Source organism: Suncus etruscus, chromosome 10 (assembly GCF_024139225.1).
Source record: "Suncus etruscus isolate mSunEtr1 chromosome 10, mSunEtr1.pri.cur, whole genome shotgun sequence".
NCBI classification, from domain to species: Eukaryota; Metazoa; Chordata; class Mammalia; order Eulipotyphla; family Soricidae; genus Suncus; species Suncus etruscus.
The window spans coordinates 76828992-76850847 of NC_064857.1; the positions used below are offsets into that span (position 1 = coordinate 76828992).

The window sequence follows — 21856 nt, forward strand, 5'->3', positions numbered from 1 at the left end:
GGGGAGGGGGCGGTGTTTGGGTCACACCCAGTGACGCTCAATATTTACTCTTGGCTTAAGTACTTAGAAATTCTTCCTGGCTTGGGTGCCATATGGAATGCTGGAGAACTCAGGTCTGTCCTGGGTCAGCCGTGTGCAAGGTAGAATGCCCTACTGCTGAGCTATCGCTCCAACTCCCAGAAAAACCTTTTTTAGGTTGTTTTTCTTTTCTTTCTTCTTTTTTTTTTGTATGCAGAAATTTTCACTGTTATCAATTTTTCTGCCCCATTCATTCAGTTTTATGACCTTATATGTGATCACAACATTATAATTTGAACTCAGTAATCTTCCCACAAAAATATAAGGAATTTCAATAGCTCCATTTTTTTTTAAATGTCTAAAACAGACCTGACTCTGGAATGGAAAATTCTGGTATTATTATTTTTACAGTGTTGGAGAAAAGAGAAAAAATACCCAGTACTATAAAATATTACTTTTTAACGTAAGAAACAAACTTGTTTTTTCATCTTTAAAAAGAATACAATAGTATTTTGCCAGAGCTAATTTTCAGTTAAAAGCTACTTATCATACCATATACTTATTTACATATATTAATTAAGCATAAAGAATCCATTGTTTCATTTTATAAGGAAATTTATATTATCACCCACCTCTGCCTTTTAATACAAAAAATTCCATAGTCCATATACTCCAATCATTCTCATATTGCCCTAACAATTAGACATTTCCAATTATTTGTACAGCAGACCAATGCTAAAAATTAATGTTGCTCAATACAGGAATGAGAAGAATTCAAACAAAAGCAACTTTCTACAGGATTTTCTTGATTTTTTCTAATTTTCTCTAGATTCTCCTCTCTTCAGTATTCGAAATTTGCTAGCTTTAAAACCTGGCAATCAGATAGTATCCATTTAATTACTATTATATTCAAACCTACTGATGGTGACTTGATGGTGTTTCACTCATCATCATCTATTAGGCCAATCATATGCTCATTTATTGTGAACCATTTGTAAATAAGGATACTGAAGCATTCTTATATAGTCTAAGGAGCAATGACAGTTAATCTGTTTCTTTTTGAAGAGGACTTGTTAACAAATTTACAAAATTTAAAACATAGATGATTTTATTTTGGAGTCGGAGTGGATGGAAGACCAGGGATATCTTAAGATAATGACAGAAGGATGCAAACAATCATGTGGTATTTATAGAAACATTAGCAGTATTATAAGTCACATTGCTTAAAATAAAATTATGTAAGTAAATATTGAATATAAGAATAAGTAATAAAAGAAGCAGCAAACTCATATTCAGTTCCTAAGTAATTAATAGACCATAAAAGATTGAATCAGCTTAACTATTGCACTCTCCTCTCTTTTACGGTGACTAAGTATTTTTATGTCTATGACATCTGTTCTTAGCTGTTTAATAATCTGTGAGTACATCTATATTTATATATAAATTGAACACATATATAAGTACATATTGAAAGACAGGTAGTAATCTGGAACTACATGTGTGGTGTTGGAACACAAATTACTGCTAGAGATTTGTATGGTCAAAATATTTTTTTCTTATAAGAGATTGGCCTTAATATTTATACAGTGGAAAAAAAAGTATATATAGATATATTCACAGGCTGGTGCACTCATTTCAATGTTTTCTCCAAACTAATTTTTCTGGAGAGGAAAACAAGTCATTAATTCAATTCCATTTAGTAAATTATGTTTACTTTATTTCCTGAGTCACTGATTTCTGAAGAGTGAATAACTAACTATATATCTATATATAAAAGACTACACTGCAAGTCCATTAAGCATATGTAAATATCCTCCAACAATGGACATTGGCTCAAATAGGTCATTGTGTGTGCTGCAGAGAGAAGCAGATTGTGATGGTTGCCAAGAGAAACTCTCGGTCACAAGCCTTGTGGATAGACCAATGCTGAACAGCTGGGCAATGTGAACCTACAATGTGCCTTAAAATACATGGTGACCATTTATTGTGGGAATTTAAACAGAAAGGCTATGTTCTTCCTACCATGGCCAGCCTTACTGCTAAATTTATATTTATAGCTGGCCTCTCTACCATCTGTGCATATGGTCTACAGTGTATCTCTGAGGAATTGAAGAGGCACTATTTGAAGAACTGATTAAATAGCCAGAAAAAAGCAATCCATCATTTACAAAAGGGAAATGTAGAACAGTAATGATGGTGCCTTGCTATGCTTTTGGATTTTCGTCTTCTTTTTCTTTTACTTTCCATCTAATCCAATGCCAAATACAGTAAACACTGACAGAGAATGTAGATTCTTCTAACAATGCTTTTCCATCTAGAGAGGGGAAGAATAAATTATTGAGATTTTCTGAGCTAGCTTTAATAAAGAGACAACCAACATTTCTCCTAAGAAGAACATCTCTTTCTTTGTTTCCTTTCTGGTCACATACAGGCAAATCAATCAGAACCCAAATAGAATACAAGACACTATTCATAAAAGATACCTGTTGGGATCAGGGCTTCCTGGTGTACTTGCTGTTGAATGCCCATAATTAGTTTACTGAATAAGCCAAACTCTTGGAATATTAAGAGGAAACTTTTATTTGATCCTGGCAAAAACACTGTCAGATATTGTGCCTACTCTAATAGTAGTTTGGGTGAATTTCTGGGCCCTGGAAACACAATTTTATTTTAAAAGCCTTATCTTTGTATTGACAAGACTTACTTTACAGTACTGAAACAAACAATAAAACAAAATAACAATTACAAGGCATAGTAAGAGCAGTGACATCTAAATCAAAATTTAGTGTAATTTTTCATTTAATATTTTCTGTTTCCTAAAGTAAGAAACCAATGTGACAAGAATTTTGGGAGTATTACCATTTCTTTTTTTCTTTTCATTTCTTTCTTTTTTCTTTCCTTTTCTTTTATTCTTTTCTTTCTTTTTGCCTTTTCTTTCCTTTACTTTTTATTTTCCTTTTAATTTTTTTTCTTTTCTTTTCTTTTTGTCATTTGTCTCTGTCATCCTGCTCCTTAGGTCATTAGCAAGGTTAGAAAGGAGAAGATACATTTAGAATAAAGAGTTATAGACTATTTTCCTCATCTTCTGCTTCCTAAAGTCCAAAATCATTGACAAAATCAACATATCTTTTGTTTGATGGGGACAAAACTGTTGAAACCTGAGAAAAGTTTCCTCTAAGACCTTTTACTTTGTGAACCTGGTTGCACTTGAAGCAGGAATTCCTTGCTGGAATTCTCCAGGAAAGCTATAGAAAAGGTTCTCTCCCTTTACCATTTTCTCTTTGACATAGTCTCCGCAGGCAGGGTCATTGGAAAGTCCTTTCAAGATGGCTCATTTCTCTTTTCTTTCAATACAACACACAATTGTAATCTTCCCAAGGGTGGAAGCAAAACTACTTTACAGGCTTTTCCAATTCTCTTCCTAGCATTATAGGAAACTCCAGACAACTTTCATTCAGAAGATTGCCCATTTCCCTTTTAGTAAGTGTATTTTCAAGTTGTAAACATGTATTTAGGACAACAAATCAAGTTGTAAACATGTATTTATGTTAAGAAATATAGGTACACACATGTATGTACACACATAATCCATGCAATGTTTTTCTTTGTTCCTCTACAACTTGGCTTGTGTGGCAGAAAAAATTTCTCTAGCCTAATTAATCCTAACAGTTCAAAGAATTATCTTTCCTATGGACCATAGTCAAAAAAGATCTCATGGTCTAGGTGATCAGGGTTAACAATTTCCAGAAAAGCTTCCCTCTTAGTCTCTAGAAATTCCAAAATATTTTTAGGTTAATGGTCTAAGTTGAAAATCTTAGTTAGCTAAAATCCTCCTGTTCTGTGCCTTGTGTAACAGTGTTATTGTCACCTTGGATAAATTATTATTACTAATAAGTAGGTACATAGTTTTCAAAGCTTGACTCAATAGGAGACCCTGATTTTAGAAATTAGCTTTTTTTTTTTTTACTTATCCATTATCGTTTTAACAGAAGCAAATTTACTTTGTCACACAAAGACAGTGACACTAACTCCTAAACACATTAATGGAAGGAAAATTAGTCTATAGAAGAAACCTATGATCTGGAACAAGAGTAATTTGTAGTGTTTTACACACACAGAATTCTTTACTCAGCTAAGGTAGTTTTTTAATGCTTGATTTTTGTTTGTTTGCTGTCACTCACATAAAGAAGAATCAGTTTTCTGATTATTATTAAAAACAAGAGGTTAAGTTCTTTAGCTAATTAGGAATTCATAAAACAAAAAGCTTAATTAGACTTTAAGTGACAAAATTAAAAATATTAACTCATACTTTTTATCTTCTTTCCACGTAGTAGATGCTAAAAGATTAAGACATGAGTAAGTCATGTTAAGAATAGATATATAAATGTTGAAGTTAATAGTCAATTAATTGCATGATAACTTTTAATAGGATATATTAATGATTTTAAGTAGTGGGTGTATTATACAATTTTTCAATTTCTGCTTTAAAACCTTTTTAATGTTCCTATTTTGTGGTCATTACCAATTGTACTCCTGTCCTATACTCATGGCTGTGCTTAAGAGACCCTACCATTCCTGGAATCAGTTGCATGCAAAACAAGAGTCATACTTATTGCATTAAAATGATATATTTAATCTTTTGCAGTGATACATTTTTAGAAGAGACTGACCAGTTGTTTATTCTGTTTTGCTCTTGTCTGCTTTATCCTTGCAGGTACCGTGTTGTTACTGGTATATTGCATGATGTTTCTAATATAGATTTATATTAGTTTGGGATTTACTATCAGAGTAAACCTCTAGAAGACTATAAAACATAAAATCAAAAATTTTAACAATTACATAAAATTATTGATCAAAATATATTAAAACATAGAAACATATTTTAAACTTCAAGCGAATATGTCTGCTATCTTCTGCTAACTTTGATACAAAACTCTATATAAGGATGCATATGTATGTGTATATAAATAATTTTATTTTTATATAGAGATTGTAAATTTTTGAGAAATACTGAGAAGAAAGGCAGTCCATAATTAAGGGAAATGATAATGATTTAGCAATTTTTGTTGGCAAACAACATGTTCAGGATGACTTTATCTCACTGGAAATAGAATCATATATTCACAAAGAGAGACCATTATTAGAAAGAATATGCCATCGGAAAAAAGAAAGCATATACCATCAAGGAAAAAATGTGCATCATGACAAAATTGTTAGATAACTTCAGATTAACACTGAAAACCAGGAAATGCAAGATAGGCTTTAGAAATGGACCATCTCTAGGCAGAACGGGAAGTTCCAGGTTAAAATTCTTCATCTTACCAGGCTTGGGGACAATGAGTTGAGCACTGGTCTGGGCATTTCCAGCTTCATTTTCAGCCACACACTGATAAAAGCCTTCATCAGACTTCACCACACCAAGGATTCGTAAGTTGCTTCCTCCCTAAGAGAGAGAAAGGCAGATAAAATATAAACATAAGTCAGGGAAAAAATAATTTCAAAGTACGAGTTTTTTTTTTTTAAATAAAACTTCAGAGAAGTGATAAGGGGTCTTAGCCTAACAGACATGTCTCCAGTCACTTGGAAAATGTCTTCTTCCCAGTACGTTGCTAAATCTACTTGTAGCCACTTTGTTCCACCGCTAAAAGTCCACTCATCAAAACACACATCATTCTCAATTTCTAAGAGCAATGAACACAGAGTTCTTTGATTAGGTCTAGAGGAAACAACAGTTATCTCAAGAGAAATCTTTTTATTTTACTTCCTGTTGAAAGAAAAAAGGTTCTCAGAGCTTCAGGGCAACAAAAAGGGGGTCATGTGCAACAAAATAGCTCCTAAAAGACACAGAACCTAGCTTGGACATTTGTCAGATTGTTATCTAAGAAAAATGTCCAAAATGTTTTTTAGAATAGTAATTTCTTGACCCAGACTCATTGGGGGTTTCTGGAAGATGGGGGCACAGTGAACTTTTTCCATGTTCTTTTGAACGTAGGCAAATGTTTCACCTTCAATGAAGGAAATATACACTTGTGACCTGTTTTATTAAAAAAAAATATGTGGCTACCACCATTTTTCAAGGATGGATGGAAAATGATAAAGAGATAGTATTTAATTATGCTAACTTGGTTTATCTTTGATATTAATGTAAGAATTAGTTCAGTAAGTGAGACATGTTAAATCACTTCCCCTGAAGTCATTAAGAGATAAATATTACCTCGTGGGGAATACTTAATTGTTTTTAGTGTCTTGTAGTCAATTCTCAGCTGAAATAAAATTCTTAGATAAAGCTGACTAATTTCTAATTAACAAGTCTCATATAAATTACTATTTGTGCTAAATGTTATATGTGTGCCAGACCATGGTTCTCAGATTTCAAAAACTGTTAAGGAAATATTTTTAAGTGTAATTTAATATATGACTGAAACTGCACAGTTCTTTTCAATTTAAGAAAAAGAAATTCTTTTAAAGAATTGAGCTATAATGAATCACACTGGGAGAAAGATTTTTTTTTCTCAAACTACAGAAAAAGTAACTGTTGCATTTTATCACATGTGTTTAAAACACTCAAAGATTTCCTTACTAGGCAAGAGGCATATATTTTAGGTCTATGCAACGCATTTCTATGCAACACAGTTGCTTTGTGACAGGTCATTTTTAAGCAGTGGTAGTGGAAATGGCATTACACTTAAAGAAGTTAATGGATTGGTGTGACATTCAAAAGTTAATTTCTCCCCTTTTTTAATTTTCTCCCCAACCAATTAATAAAGCACAGGGAACAAAAAAATGAGAAGTAGGAAGTAGTAACACAAAGATAAAGATACATTTTCTGAATTTGTCCCCTCACAACTTTATATTGTGTGACAAAATGTGTGCATCAAGAAATTATTATTTCTTAAAGTCCATAGATCATAGGATTCTTACATGTTTACCCCACTCTGCTTGGAGGACAGCCAAACTTCTGGACTGGATGAGGTCTGCATCTCAAATTTCAATGAACTGACACTAACACCATCTTTTCAGTTGTAGAGTTCTTTGAAAAGGGCTTTTTCTATTTTTTTTTCTGTGAATTCAAACCTTCCAGTGCTAACCTATATCTAACAGACATTTCCAGTAGTGTATTTTTAAATGTGCAAAACATTTTGCTGCTAACAGAGAAAAAAAAAAGCAATACTAATAATAGGTCTTGAGGGTTTTTTTTTTTTTTTTGCTATTTTCGCCATATACAGGAAAACTCAGTGACTATTATATTGTCCCAACTGTTCCTCTCCAAAATGGGGGCAAGGAACACACTGAAATGTAGGAATTTGGGGACAAAGGAGCCAATAGAGTGTGTAGGCACTTGACTTGGAGACAGCTGACCTGGGATCAATCTGGTACCACATAGAGCATGACCAGCATTAATTCCTGAGTTCAGAAGCACGAGCAAATTCTGAGCATAGCCAGGTATGTCCCTCCCCCCTCAAAAAAAAATAACCAAACCTTGCAGACATTTTAAAAAATAATATTCAGTGGCTGTCTGGCTTGTTTAGCATCACCCCTGCCCCCTTTCCCTGGCCCTATTCTGCTGCTCACTCACATGAACTGCTCCTCTCTGGGAGGGCAGCAAAGTTACTTGCTATTAAAGTCAGAGTATTATAGTCATGAGCAGTATATTTTATTAAACCCTTATTGTATTGGGTAAGAGTCAAAGCAATAGTTATTTGCCTTAACTTGATCCAGTACCCAACAGGGATCTAAACTCTACTATACCAATAACTGGCCATGAGAATCTGTAGAAATATCTTCATGGGCATGCTTCCTATTTTTCTTTTGATTGTTTGAAATCTTGTTCATAAAACAAGGTAGTGGGCTTTGCATTTTCAGCTAAAAATTCCATGCCTAGAAAACCAATTGGTCTATTAGAACAATTTTCTTAACACACCATGAAATTCCCATCAGGAACCTTCTCAGGAAAGAAAATAACTGAAAACAAGTAAACAATGAATGGGCTTAATAAGGCTAATATGAAAAAACATAATTACCACTATCTGAAAATATTCACTAGGAATGACCACATCTCCATTCTTCATCCAATTCACAGTAGGGACAGGCTTTCCAGAGACTGCACATTCAAACTCAATATCCATGCTTTCATAGGCATAGAGGTTGGAAGGGTGATTTAAAAACCAGGGCGGAACTGCAAAGACAGAAAAAAAAAGTGGGTGGGGATGAACTTGCATGCAAAGGTCTTCATTGAGTGAGAAATACTGCTTGAGAACTGAAAATATTGATAATTAACATAATCCCCCTAAACATGATTATATACAAATTAAAGAACTACCTTAGAATACATTTTCTTTCTTACACTCCCAAATGAAAAGAGCCATAGTTAATTATTTTGCCACAAAGAAAAGAAAAAAGATTTTGGGGAAAAAATCATGCATATTATAACACATTTTGAATACCCAACTATTTGTGCCCAAATGACCTATATAAAGGAAATTATAATGTACATGAAATGATGGAAAAAATGTTAATAAAGTAAAAAAAAAAAAGAAAGCTGGCAGGACTGAGAAAGGCAAGAATATAAGATGCAAAATGTTGACACCACTGGGTTTCTGGAGTTTCATTAGGTTTTAGTTTATGTGTTGAATATTTGCTCTGTTGAAACTAGTTTGGGCAATAGGACACTGAAAATGACTTGTCTATACTGAGGACTCATTTCCACTGTCCTAGCTATTATTTTTTTCCAGTATATTATAATACAGTGATTATTTTTGAATTAAAAAATTCTTTTATTAGATGCTCTATGTATACAAATCATGTTTATGACATGGGACATAAACATAAAGAACAAAAATACCCCTATACTTATCACATAATACCAGTTATTGCAATTGAAAGAAAATTACATATCTAACACACCTTTGCTAATAAACCTCTCAGGCCATATGTATTAAAATCCAACGTAGGGGAGAAAAATAAAAAATTATTAAAAAGTAACATTTCTTCTATTCTACAAGTGATATCAGATGTGAAAATGTATAGTATTCATGTTCCTAGGACTTGGTTATGTGTTTGAAAGTAGCAGCCTTGATTCTCTTCTCACCTAAGAAATAGATGTAAATTTTTTTTTGGGGGGGGGGGCATACCCAATGACGCTCAGAAATCGCTCCTGGCTTGAGGGACCATAAGGGACGCCCAAGGATAGAACTGTGGCCCGTGGTCCACTCTATTTAGCGAGGGCAAGACAGATGCCTTACAGCTTGAGCCACTGCTCTGGTCCCTGGATATGAATTTTTAATGACAATTTTTAAAGTTCTATATACTTTTTGTTATTGTTAAATTTAATTAAAAAAAAAAAAGGAGTGTTTTGCCAGTGGATGACCTGGGATCAACCACGTAAGTTCTCTCCAGTCACTTCAGGAATGATCCCTGAGCAATGAATCAAGAGTAAGCCTGAAGCACTGATCAGGAGAAAGGTGTGGTCCAATTCTCCCACTTCTGTAAAAAAAAAAAAAAAAGAAAGAAAAGAAAGAAAAAGCTGAAGCAACCAAATGGGGTTATTGATGGGGGAAGGATGGAGGTGGGCAAGGAGAACTAGTGTAAAATCTAGAGACTAGTGTAAATGGAAGTTTTGGAGAAGGAACTGTTTAGTGGCAAATAAAAACTTCCCTAGTGGAAATAATATTGCTGCTTTTAGAGAAACTCAGAAAAATGCCTCTATCTCTCACAAGTTCAAATTAAAAAAAATTTATATGGCATAAAATTTATTGTAAAATAATATACTATTCCTAAGATTAAACTATATTCACCAAAAAAAAAAAAAGAACAAACAAGAACAAATGGAAAAAAAGCAAAATGTGATGTGACTAAAAGGATTGCTCAACTAACCTATTTTAAATGTAACTAAATTTAGAGTAAAATGGCAGACTGCCTTATAGAACTGTTCAGAATATAATCTAGGAACTGAGCCATATTCCTGACCTCATAGACAATTTTTTAAATTTAATGCTAGATTTAGCCATTATTTAAAAGTTAATAAAAATCTTCGAGAGTACAATTTCTTCTATAAGTTTTCTCTCAATGGCATCACCAATGACCTCAATACTATTATTGACTCTACTTAATAAATGGATCAAGTATTTTTAGCAACATAACATGTTAATAATATTTCATCTTTAGACTTGGTTTCTAGTGAATTAACTTTTAAATAAGTTTAGCTATTCACTTCCACTTATTTAGGCACATCACACATATGGGGAAATTTTAAAATATGACCCTAATGCACATAATTAATAGTATGTTCTCCCTTGATGTTGAGAAAACTCTATGCATCCTGAAGATTTATTATGATGTTTTGAATTACTAAAGACTACATTTTAAAAGTCGTGCAGATGGATTAAATGAAATACAGGTAGCACCAATCATTTTAGTAAATGATAAACAAGAAGGAAAAGAATTGGTTAGTGATATTTTACTATGAAGGAAATAATTAGCAGTATCCTTCTGCAACTGAATTTCTACCTTGTCAACTGTGATTTCCAAATAGCTCCCCTGGAGCAGAGCTTGTTGTTATACTTCTCTACAATACAGAGATAATTTCTTGTTGAAATAGCAGAAATAATCCTGACATTTTTATTTGAGTGCAAATAGATGACGAGACTGGCCACCCTACATGTTTACTCCAAAATCACACCTTTATCAATGATTTTGCTTGCAAGATACCCAGTTTCAGGTTTATTTTTCCATGCTCTAGTTACCATAAAAGTCTTTCTATAAACTATGACTATTGACTGTACACCAGTAGACTATATTGGCATGACTATAAAATCAGAGATAGCAGAGAGTATAGGGGGATATTTTTATGTATTCAGGCTTCCATATTCAATACACTTGAAATAATTTAGAGTTATGGAATAGCTTTGTTAGTGTGTTGATAAATTTATGTATTAGAAATTGTTGCCTCTAATTTAAATAAATTGTGTTCTATCGTTTTAGCAAATTTCATGGAGACAATTTTAAATGTACATTAAAAATACTTCTTTACACAAGTGCTATATATGATGTTTCTCTGCTCATATCACCCCCTTTGTTCCAAAATTTTTAGATCAAGTAACTGGAATTCTACTTAACTACTCACTAGTTTGCTCTTTCTAAGCTGTGAATCTGTCTTCCCCCATAGGACTGATGGTTAAGGTTGTCTTTTTGTTTGCAATTAAAGTTGTTTCTCATACATACCTGTCACCATGCTCCTAAAATAATGGTTGTGTTTGGGAACTGGCCTTAAATAACTAAAATATATTCCACAGTGGAAATAAAAGAGCACTTGAGTCCTATTCTAACTATTGACTGTGACTCCCATTGGTCTGAGAAAATATTTTTAACTTACAAAATATTTTTCTTAGCATTGTTTTTGCTAAATTAGTCTGAACAGGCAGAGAAATGAAAAAAAAAGAGAAGTGTTGTCAGTACTGAAAAAATGTATAGTACTGGTTTTTAGGTCTTGATTTATTTTACATATATGTAAGGGGATATTTAATGGTTCTTTTCTTGAACAGGCATAACATCTCATTACTGAAAAGTAAAGAACAGAAAATAGTTGACTCAACTAAAATTAATTTCATTAGTTGATTGCATGAACCAACTACAATATTAACTTTTTTGTTTTTTGTTTTTTTTTTCAATAAGTGTGACCCTCTTTCCCCAACAGAGCCAAAGGAAAAAGGGTATCATGCTCCTATTACTATTATGACTTAAGAGATGCTATACTAAACTCAATAGTGCTATGGGGTCATAAAGATAGATGCTATCAATTGAATTTAGGGTCACACACAGGGGTAGGCATAAGCTCTATCACTTGAGATATCTTCCTAACCCCAGTTATTAGTTAAGGGACAGGCACACTGTCTTAACATCTTGTCCTCAAGGACAAAATTGCTATAAATGCTCATATATAAATTTATTTAATATTAATATATTCATTGGATGACCATAGCTAAATCCCTGGGCACTGTAGCATATTTTTGGCTACAGATAAACATAGCAATTGAAAATCAAAATAAGAAACAATAAGACTTAAAATGTATACTTACTTTTAGAGTAACTATCAATTACAGCAATGAAACATTAGAACACTCAATCTATCAGATATTCTAGAATGCAAAAGGAGTATTTCATTCATTTTAAAAAACTTTAAAAATAATAAACTCATTTTTTTAATTTATTCCATTAAATTTTTTTAATGTAAGGAAACTATGCAGAAAAAGTTTCGTATCTCAGTATTATTATTTATGTGCTAAGATAATGGAGAATATTTGATTTTCAATCATATCTTGAAAATCCTTCAGGTAAATTTATAAAATAATTTAGATCTTTCTTTACAATGTTCTTTATCCTGACAAATAATCACATTATCCTTCTTCAATTATAATTTTTTCTAATCGTATTTATTTCATTTTAAAATTCAAACTGAGCTTTGCATTTCTTTCATAGTGACTCATTGGACCAAATTGAGACATGATGTTGTGATGCTTAAACAAGTAATAACATAATAGCAGAATTATCTCAGGTCTACTTTTACATACTTATAAATGTATTTATATATTTATTTAATTAATTATTTATCTGAGTGAGTAAAAAGAGTAAAAGGGAGAGAGATGGACATAGAATGATCACATGCATATCTGAGGTATTAAAAAAAAAGCATAAGGAATATACCCAAAGACAATAAAAATGAGGGCCAGTGGGCCTGTTTTATGGCAGGAATCTTGCCATGAAGATTGAGGGAATATAGTTAGGACAGAAAAGAATCATTATTACAAGAACAGTTGGAAGTGATCACTCTGGACAATAACTGGGAGTTGAAAGAAAGTAAAGACATATATATATATATATATATATACACATACATATATATGTCTTTACTTTCTTATATAATAATATATCTTATATATATTTATATGTGTGTGATATATATGTATATATACTAAAAATTCTTCCAGCAGCAGTATTGCAAATTATTATGTCTAAAAGAAAAAAAAGAGAGGGAGAGAAGAAGAAAAGTATCTGCCTTGGAAGCAGGCTAAAGGGAGATGAATCGGAGAAAAAACGGTGAAATTGTAGCAGGAAATGAACACTGTGAAGGATGGGTGTTGGAACACTGAAACCCAACCATCAACAGCTTTCTAACTGCATATCTTACATTTAATAAACTCAAAACAAGATAAAACTAGATTTATTTCATTACTGACTGCCCAACAGCCTCAAGACCAGTCCCTCTTTGTCTCACAAATTAGTGTCTTTTTCTAATTAAAATTACATTACAATCACCCTTATTTAGGCCTGTAAGGCTAGTCTGAGAGCAGGAAGAGAATAAAGGATAATTCCTCCATATTAAGTTGTTTCTACCTTGATAAAACTTTAAAAAAAAGAAAAGGAAAAACATAATGTTACTTCATGTGCTGTATGTTTGATAATATCTATAATAGATATATACAAGGAGTTATCTTGAGATAAGAACCTGCTAAAAGGTTTGTGCATTATAAGGTGCTGACCTGGGTTTAATCCCTGAGTCTGTAGAGTGCATCAAGAGTGATCCTTGACTGCAGAACCCGAAGTAAATTTAGAACACAGGCAGTGTATTTATCCCCGAAACAAGGCAAAGAAAGAAGCCATTGGGTTTATAGGTGTGCATACTGTCAGAATCTTGAGAGCTATAACTTCCCCTCAGTCAAATTACTTTTAGCATATCTTCTCGTGTTTGAGAATAGAAATTGTGGATATTTCAAAAGTCTAGAAAAATATTTCTGTCATGCATGAGAGAAATTTTTATGCATTTTTATATGCACAAAAAGATTTAAGTAGAAAAATTTGTTCTCCAATTTCTTCTTAATTTTTCTAAGAAGGTAGAGTATCTAATTGATGGCTATTTTATTTGTTTTTGTTTTGGGCACACATCCAGAGGTGTTCAGAGACTTTTCCTGGCTTTGAACTCAGGTATCACACTCGGCAGGCTCAGGAGATTATATAGAATGATGGGGATAGAACCTGAGTCGATTGTGTACAAGGCAAACTCCCTGCCAACAGTACTATCACGCTGGCTCTCTCATTTCTTATTAGTAGTATATGTTCTATGTAGAATTTTTTAACAACTTAATAGAGAAAAATGATAGATTATAATATATCACTTTATTTTCCCTCCTTAATACCTAATAAAATAAAAATACTCAATACATTTCAATTTTAGTTACCTAAATCAGATCTACCAATGAACCATAGAAAAAGTTGAGTAGGAGGAACCAAGGGGGGAAAAGCACCTTTTAGAATATGAAAGGTAAATTGAAAGTAGAACACTTGAGGTTAGCATCACCATCCATAGAATCCTGAGAAACATAGAAATCAACAAGTAGCTGTGGCTCACTACTACAGAGACTTAATGAAAAATGTGAATATAAAAAACTGCCAGATTAACTATGCTCTCTTGTTGCTGCTTATAATTAAATTTAAAGCAAGTTACCATCAAAAAGATTCAGAATTATGTCAGAGTCACTGGTAAAAAAACAATGAATTGTCAGTGCTAAGAAAATAGCTTCCAACAAGCCAACATTAATTCAAGTCAGAGAACGCAAGGAAATAATTAATCTAACATCTACATTAAAAATAAATTGGCTAAAACCCTACCACCATAGCATTTGTGTCAATTTCTGGTTATAATTGTGACAATATGCTGATTCAAGTTTTATCAAATCATATTTTGAAGGACAGGCATCACACGAACATGCTGCTGCCAGGAATCATACTACATAGATCCAAGCTCTGGACCACTCGACCAACTCACTCAGCTATCAAGTCCTCCTGTTTTTACCTCCAAAATGTCTATGAAATTGGTGCCATTGGTACTATCCCTGTGTGTTGCATTGTTTGGTGTCCTTTAACTTCACCTATCAGTCATTTTGCTGTGGTCAGCATTATAATAGAAGTCAAGACCTTTAAAATTCACTGTGCAGCTTTGAGGGAATCTCCTCAAGAGACATTGTGCTCTTTAGTGTTAACAACTTGTTTATTAAGGACATTCAGTGTGGTGGGAGCACGGAAGGTAATTCATTTGCCTCATACACATATGAACTGGGTTTAATCCCCAGCACCCAATATGGTCCCTTGAACACCATCAGGATATCTCTAAGTGTAAATCCAGGAGTAAGCCCTGGGCAATGCAGGGGGTGCCTTCTTCTACTCTTATCCTTCCAACTTTCCAAAGATACTCAGTGTGGCATACTAGCTGGTGACAGCAAAAGGGACCCAGCAGCAAGAGCAGCTGGCTACAAGCTCAGATAATTATTCTCAGCCTTTCAGGGCAAATATATACCAGTTAGGCACCTGCTTTGCTAGACACCTGCGCTGTCTGACCACCAAGCTCACACTGTTTGCAAGTTAGCAGAACTGGAGATTGGTCAAAGTGTGGCAAAGTACTCAATGATGATTTCAAATTCTTTTTTTTTTTTTATTTGATTCCAATTTCTTGAACTTGGATGCTTCTACTATTATTGACATTGCGTCTGGAAAGAATATGTGGTTGGGAAACTCTCAGACTAGCTGCTTTGGGCCATTTTGCTTTTCATGACATAAGACTGACTGACATTGTATCATTAAAGCAGTGAATCAGAGAACAGTATAGAGCTGACAAGGTTGCTGTTTCTTTCCCGAATACATTAATTAAAAATTAATTATCAACACTACCCACAACTCCAGCTTTTGTAAGTTTGTAGAAGACCCACCAGAGAACTACCTTAACTACACATTGAAAATGAATAATAAGAGCCTGGTTAATAATAAAAAGACAATGATAAAACCACTAGAATAAAGAAAAATGATCTGTCAACCAGTTGTCCTATTGTGTACAAGCTTTAACTTGTTAGTTTATAAAGTCAGTTCTTTTTTTTTTGTTGTTGTTGTTGGGGGGCACACCTGGAAGAGCTAAGGAGTTACTCCTGGCTCTGTGCTCAGAAATCACTCCTGGAAGGTTCAGGGAACTACAGGGGATGCTGGAAATTGAATCCTGGTCTGTCCCAGGTCAGCTGCATGTAAGGCAAACACTCTACTGCTTTGCTATAGCTTTGACCCAAAGTCAGTACTTTTTAATAGTAGTAACTTGACCAAAGTCAATCACAGAACTTTGAGTCCTTTAAACAAAGCTTAATTAAGAGAACAAATTAAAAAAAAAAAAAGCACAGTCAGTTGCAAACAAATAAAACTCATTTGTCTCTAGGAAAAAACCTGAAAGACTGATTAGGTATTAGATGTTTATTTGACCTTAAATGCCAGAAATCACCTTTTAGTTTAAGGAAAAGTGAAAGACTTCTAACTGATATCTCAAAACCTAACTAAATGCAAAACATAAACTCGACTTAATGCTTTTCTTTTCTAAGCAAAATTGGAATGACTGTTGGAAAAATTCCAAAAAAATAGGACTAAGACAAAAGGCCCTTTGGTTACCAATAAACTGAAGATCAAATAGGTAACCACAGAACAATGGCACAGGAATATGTGAAATTGGGAGCCTCAATAAGTCCATGTTGTTGTTGTTGTTTTTGAGAATAACCAAATGCTGAAGGGACAGATGTTTACTGAACTCACTGATGACCATACCTATTTGAATGTCCACTTACTCAAGAGTGGATGAAAACCTAAAGTTTCTAAAATTCAACCTAACAGGTATCAGATAGGACAATTAAATCTAGAAATATAGAAGCATTTTTAGTTCTGATTCTACAAATAGAAAATGTGCACAGTGCTACCCACCCATAAGCAAGGTGAATGGCAGATATAGCAAGACTCTGGAAACAACCAAGATGCCTTTCAACAGATGAACGGCTAAAGAAAATGTGGTACATATACACAATGGAATATTATGCAGCTGTCAGAAGAGATGAAGTCATGAAATTTTCCTATACATGGATTTACATGGAATATATTATGCTGAGTGAAATAAGTCAGAGAGAGAGAAGGGCACAGAATGGTTTCACTCATCTATGGGTTTTAAGAAAAATGAAAGACATTCTTGCAATAATAATTTTCAGAGACAAAAGAGAGGAGGGCTGGAAGTTACAGCTCACCTCATGAAGCTCACCACAAAGAGTGATGAGTTTAGTTAGAGAAATAACTACATTGTTAATGTATGAGAATGTTTGAGGGAAATAGAAAGCCTGTCTAGAGTACAGGCAGGGGTGGGGTGGGGAAGAGGGAGATTCAGGACACTGGTGTTGGTAATGTTGCACTGGTGATGGATGGTGTTCTTTACATGACTGAAACCCAACCACAATCATGTTTGTAATCAAGGTGTTTTAATAAAATATTAAAAATATGAAAATAGAAATAAAAAAACACAAAAACACTTAGGGAGGGTGAGCAGTGAGAGACATAGAGTTGGTGGGCAGAAGGAGGGGAAACAAAGCATGTAATATTGAAGAAAAGAATATTGTACCATTATGCTTATGTAGGTATAAAAGGAACTTTCTCAAGTTGCTTTACACAATAGATTCACATAACATGAAAATAAATTCAATAAACTGGAGGTCAAAGACCACATTGTGAAACAAAAGATTGAAATGAAAACAGATTGAAATGAGCAAACCTAAGCAAAAAATTAAGCATAAAACACTGGAAAGCAAATTGATAAATTACATAAAACAAGTTTAACATAATAGATACCACTGAAAATCAAATCATTCACATAGGGGAGGCTTAAAAATAATCCTTTTGATTGTAGGTGGAAAAACTCAAGTAATTAGAGCAAAGCTTCTATTGAAAGTGAACAAGCAAAGATGAAAATATTCATACAATAGCATTAGTAATATAGCAACACCAAAAATAGAACAGAAATCATATTAATAGATAAAATAATAGAGTATTTTCCCTGAAAAATATATTAATATTTTAAAATTGAAATACTTTATGTATTTTTTCTTAGAAACTAAAGACACATTGTTAGTAGTGAGATTTATCTCTTTTGAGTTTTGGAATCAGATTTCTTAATTTCAAAATAAGAAAGTGAACTCAAAAAGACATCAGGTAGAGATGGAATCATGTTTTTAAACCTAGAACCTTGGCATATATTTTAAAAGAGACAAGTGATTAAATGGGCCCTTGATTCAAGTTTTAGAAGGTGGAATGGAATTCTATGTGTTCAAATTCTTTAAAACCTTCTTTAAGTATATTTGTTTATGAAGCAATGGTACTGATCGTCTCTCCAATCCTTTCATACCTTCAAAAAAAAAAAGGTTTCATATTGTGGCTAAGGAAAGAGAGAATACGGTAGGTAAGGCACTAGCTTTGCATGCAACTTGATGCAGGTTCAATCCTTAACAACACATATTGTCCACTAAGCATGCCAGAAGTAAGATTTAAGTACCACCAAGTGTATCTCCCAAACCATAAAACAAAAAGAGTGCCATCTTGCATATACTGAGTTTCTGCATATACTCAAAGCTACCTACAAACACTCCACAACTACAATAAAGTCTTTTTAACAAAGAAAACATTTTTACGCAGCTTTAGAATTCATTAAGTTTAACATGCAAGTTCAATACTGTTCAGCTAGACAGTTTATATCTAGTAGATTTAAGAAAGAAAGAACAGAGAAAATAAAATTGTCAGTTTGCTTTTTATTCTATCACTAAAATAATATTTGCCTAGAATTAATACATTGCTTAAAACAATAAATACCAACCTAAGCATCTCATAAAAATCACAGAAAGTGACTCAAAGGCAGGTCAAGGGTAATCAGTTCAACTCCTTGCTACAAAAAGACATTATTTTAAGATTATTTTGTGATATAGTACTTTCAGAAAACTCTACAGTCCATATTTGGTTACTCTGCTTCCTTCTTTATGTTTGGCCTTAAAAAAATAATGAAGATCCAGAGCAATGGTGCAAGCAATAGGGCGTTTGCCTTGCACTCAGCTGACCCGTGACTGACTGCGGTCGATCAACCTGCATTTCAAGTGGACCCCCAAGCTAGGAGCGATTTCTGAGCTCATAGCCAGGATAGTCCCTGAGTGTGACCGGGTGTGGCCCCAAAAATCATAAAATAAAAAATTAAAATGAAAAAAAAAAAACATGGGCTATAGGGCTAGAGAAATAGTACAGTGGGGGAGGGTTTGCCTTACATGCAGTTCAACTTGATTCAATTCCTAGCATTATTCCATATGGCCCAGAGAGCCAAGCAGGGATATTATTCCTGAGTGCAGAACTAGAAACTCTGTGTGTGGGACCACTGGGTGTGTCCCCCAAACAAACAAACAAACCAAAGGACCCTGAGCTAATACCCCACAGTAAAGACCAAAGTATATGTAACTTCACCGGTAGAAGTACATATTTCAGAAGTGTGCTTGTGTGCGCACATATTAGTACATCTCATAAATGGTCGCCATTTATAAAACTGAAGAGGGCCTGGGGAAGTAGCCCAAATTGTAGAGCAATTGCGTTGCATGTGTGTCCCTGTTTGTCCATCCTGATATACTGCAAACGTACCAAGAGAACAAGTGTTGAGTCACTTTCCTAAGACTGCATATGTGTAATGTGACGTTCTTTGGGACGTGGGTTGAGGTTTGGTTATCCCAAAGTTCCCCCAAAAGGGAAGAGATATCCTATACACCCTCTCCGGGGAGTACAGGAGAAGATGGTTCATTAACAATTCTCTTCAATGAGAAATCCACACAGATTACTGAGGAAATAACAGGCAAGAAAATTTACACTGCAAGCTGTTTACCCACAAACCAGTCGTTCCAATAAATGAACCACAAGCCTAGATGACAGACTCAGCGAAGCTTTCCTGCCTTCAATTTATTAAAATCCAAATTGAAGCCCCTCCCTAAGGGGAGGGGAAAATACCAACAGAAAATGATTGAGATACAAATCAGAAACAAATGGGGATTATTTCAGAACGCCTCAGTTTACTTAATACGTATGGTCCCCTGGGCACTTCCAGGTGAGACACCTGAGCACAGAACTAAGTCTGTGAACACAGTAGTCTCTGTGTACCACTGGCTGTGCCCCCCCAAAATACTCAACACCCTTCCCCAAAACACTAATAATGACAGTTACCTGAATAGGTTCTTATACAATAAATTCAAATATATATATTTGGTTTTGGGGCCACACGCGGTGTCGCTCAGGGGTTACTCCTGGCTATGCGCTCAGAAATTGCCTTGGCTTGGTGGACCATATGGGACGCCTGGGGATGGAAATGGGGTCTGTCCTAGGCTAGCACAGGCTAGGCAGACGCCTTACTGCTTGCGCTACTACTCCAGCTCCTAATTCAAATGGTTTTTTATTGTGATTGTTTTAATTAAGTTCTGTTGGGGACTGAGTCCAGGGTCTTAGACAATCCAGTCTCCTGTACAATGTCTGTGCCTATTTATAACTATTAAACCTATATATACCTATGTAAACATGGTGATAGTACAGCTGATATGTGTTTATCTTGCAAAGAGCCAACACAAGTTCAACCTCCAACACCATTGATTATCCCCTGATCCCTGCCTGTGATCAGACAAGAGTAATTCCTGAAAACTGAGCCAGGAGTAAGCTTCAAGCACTGCCAGGTACACTCCCAAAACAAAACAAAACAACAACAAAGAACAATTGTTTGAGTCTTTATGTAGATAGAGTTCTAGTTAAGAGGTCAATGGTTTACATCTGACATTGACAGGGATTCAAATTCAAACCCTAGCGTCAAAATGTTCCATCAAGCTCTGCTAGCTATGTCATTACCACTTGTAGCCCTTGTAGCAGCCATAACCATGGACCTGTGAAGAGATGCTTTATTGGGTCTGAGCATTGAATGTTCCAGTCTAGTTAACTGAAAGTCATGAGACTAGTCCACGGGGGCCCTGAATAGATCAAAGGATAATCATTTCCCCACCTTCAAGTTAACATTTTGGAGTATTCTTCTTGTTTATTTTGATAATTAATTGCTTTAACACCTTGCTTACAAAGTTGTTTATGATTGTGTTTCAGTCATACAATGTATACCACCCTTCACCAGGGCCAATTTCCCACCACCAATGTCCCCAGTTTCCCTTCTATCCTTCTCCTTGCTTGCCTCTGCGACAGACGTTTTATTTTATTTCTCTCTCTTAATCCCTCTTTTTTTTTTTCCCTTTAGACACTGTGGTATGACTGTTGTTAATGAAGGGATACTATGCATATCACTTTATCACCTTTCAGCATCCAGTTGTTGTTAGAATGATCAGTTTCAACTATCATTGAACAGCAGTCACTTCTCTACTCCAACTCCACTTTTTGTTGCAAGCTTCCTCCCAAGAACTGTTCCTCATGACTCTTGTCTTTATTGTCTCTGGATAATACCACACTATCTTTTTTATTCTCATATTCTACAACTGAGTGGGATAATTCTATGTCTATTCTTTTCCTTTGGCTTACAGTATATCACTCAGAATAATACTCCCCATGTGTAAGTAAATTTTATGATTTCATTTTTCCTAACTACTGTATAGCATCACAATGTGTAGATGTGTAGATGTATGCAGTTTCTTTAGCCATTCACCTGTTCTCAGGCACTTGGGTTGTTTCCAGATTCTGGCTGGAGTATATAGTTATATGATAAACACAGAAATACAGAGAGCTTTTCTGAATTGTGTTTTTGTATTCCTAGATTATATACCTAGGAGTGGTATTACTGGAAGATCAATATCTAGTTTTTTTGAGGAATCTCCAGTATTGTTTTCCAAAAAGGCTGGACCAGTCGAAATTTCCATCAGCAGTGAATGAGAGTTCCTTTCTCCTTAGATCCATGGCAGCACTACTTGTTCTTGTTCTTTGTGATGTTCCAGTCTCT

The 21856-nt window shown here is 34.3% G+C and overlaps 1 protein-coding gene across 1 annotated transcript in view; it reads right to left on the bottom strand.

Moving 5' to 3' along the window:
- LOC126020222 (netrin receptor DCC-like) overlaps positions 1-21856 on the bottom strand; it is a 285747-nt gene that overhangs the window by 127069 nt on the left and 136822 nt on the right. The window contains exons 4-5 of the mRNA XM_049781676.1: positions 8040-8194; positions 5341-5461 (exon numbers count right to left, since the gene is read on the bottom strand). Of these exons, the coding sequence (XP_049637633.1) occupies positions 5341-5461; positions 8040-8194 (276 nt within the window). The remainder of the gene's footprint in view (positions 1-5340; positions 5462-8039; positions 8195-21856) is intronic.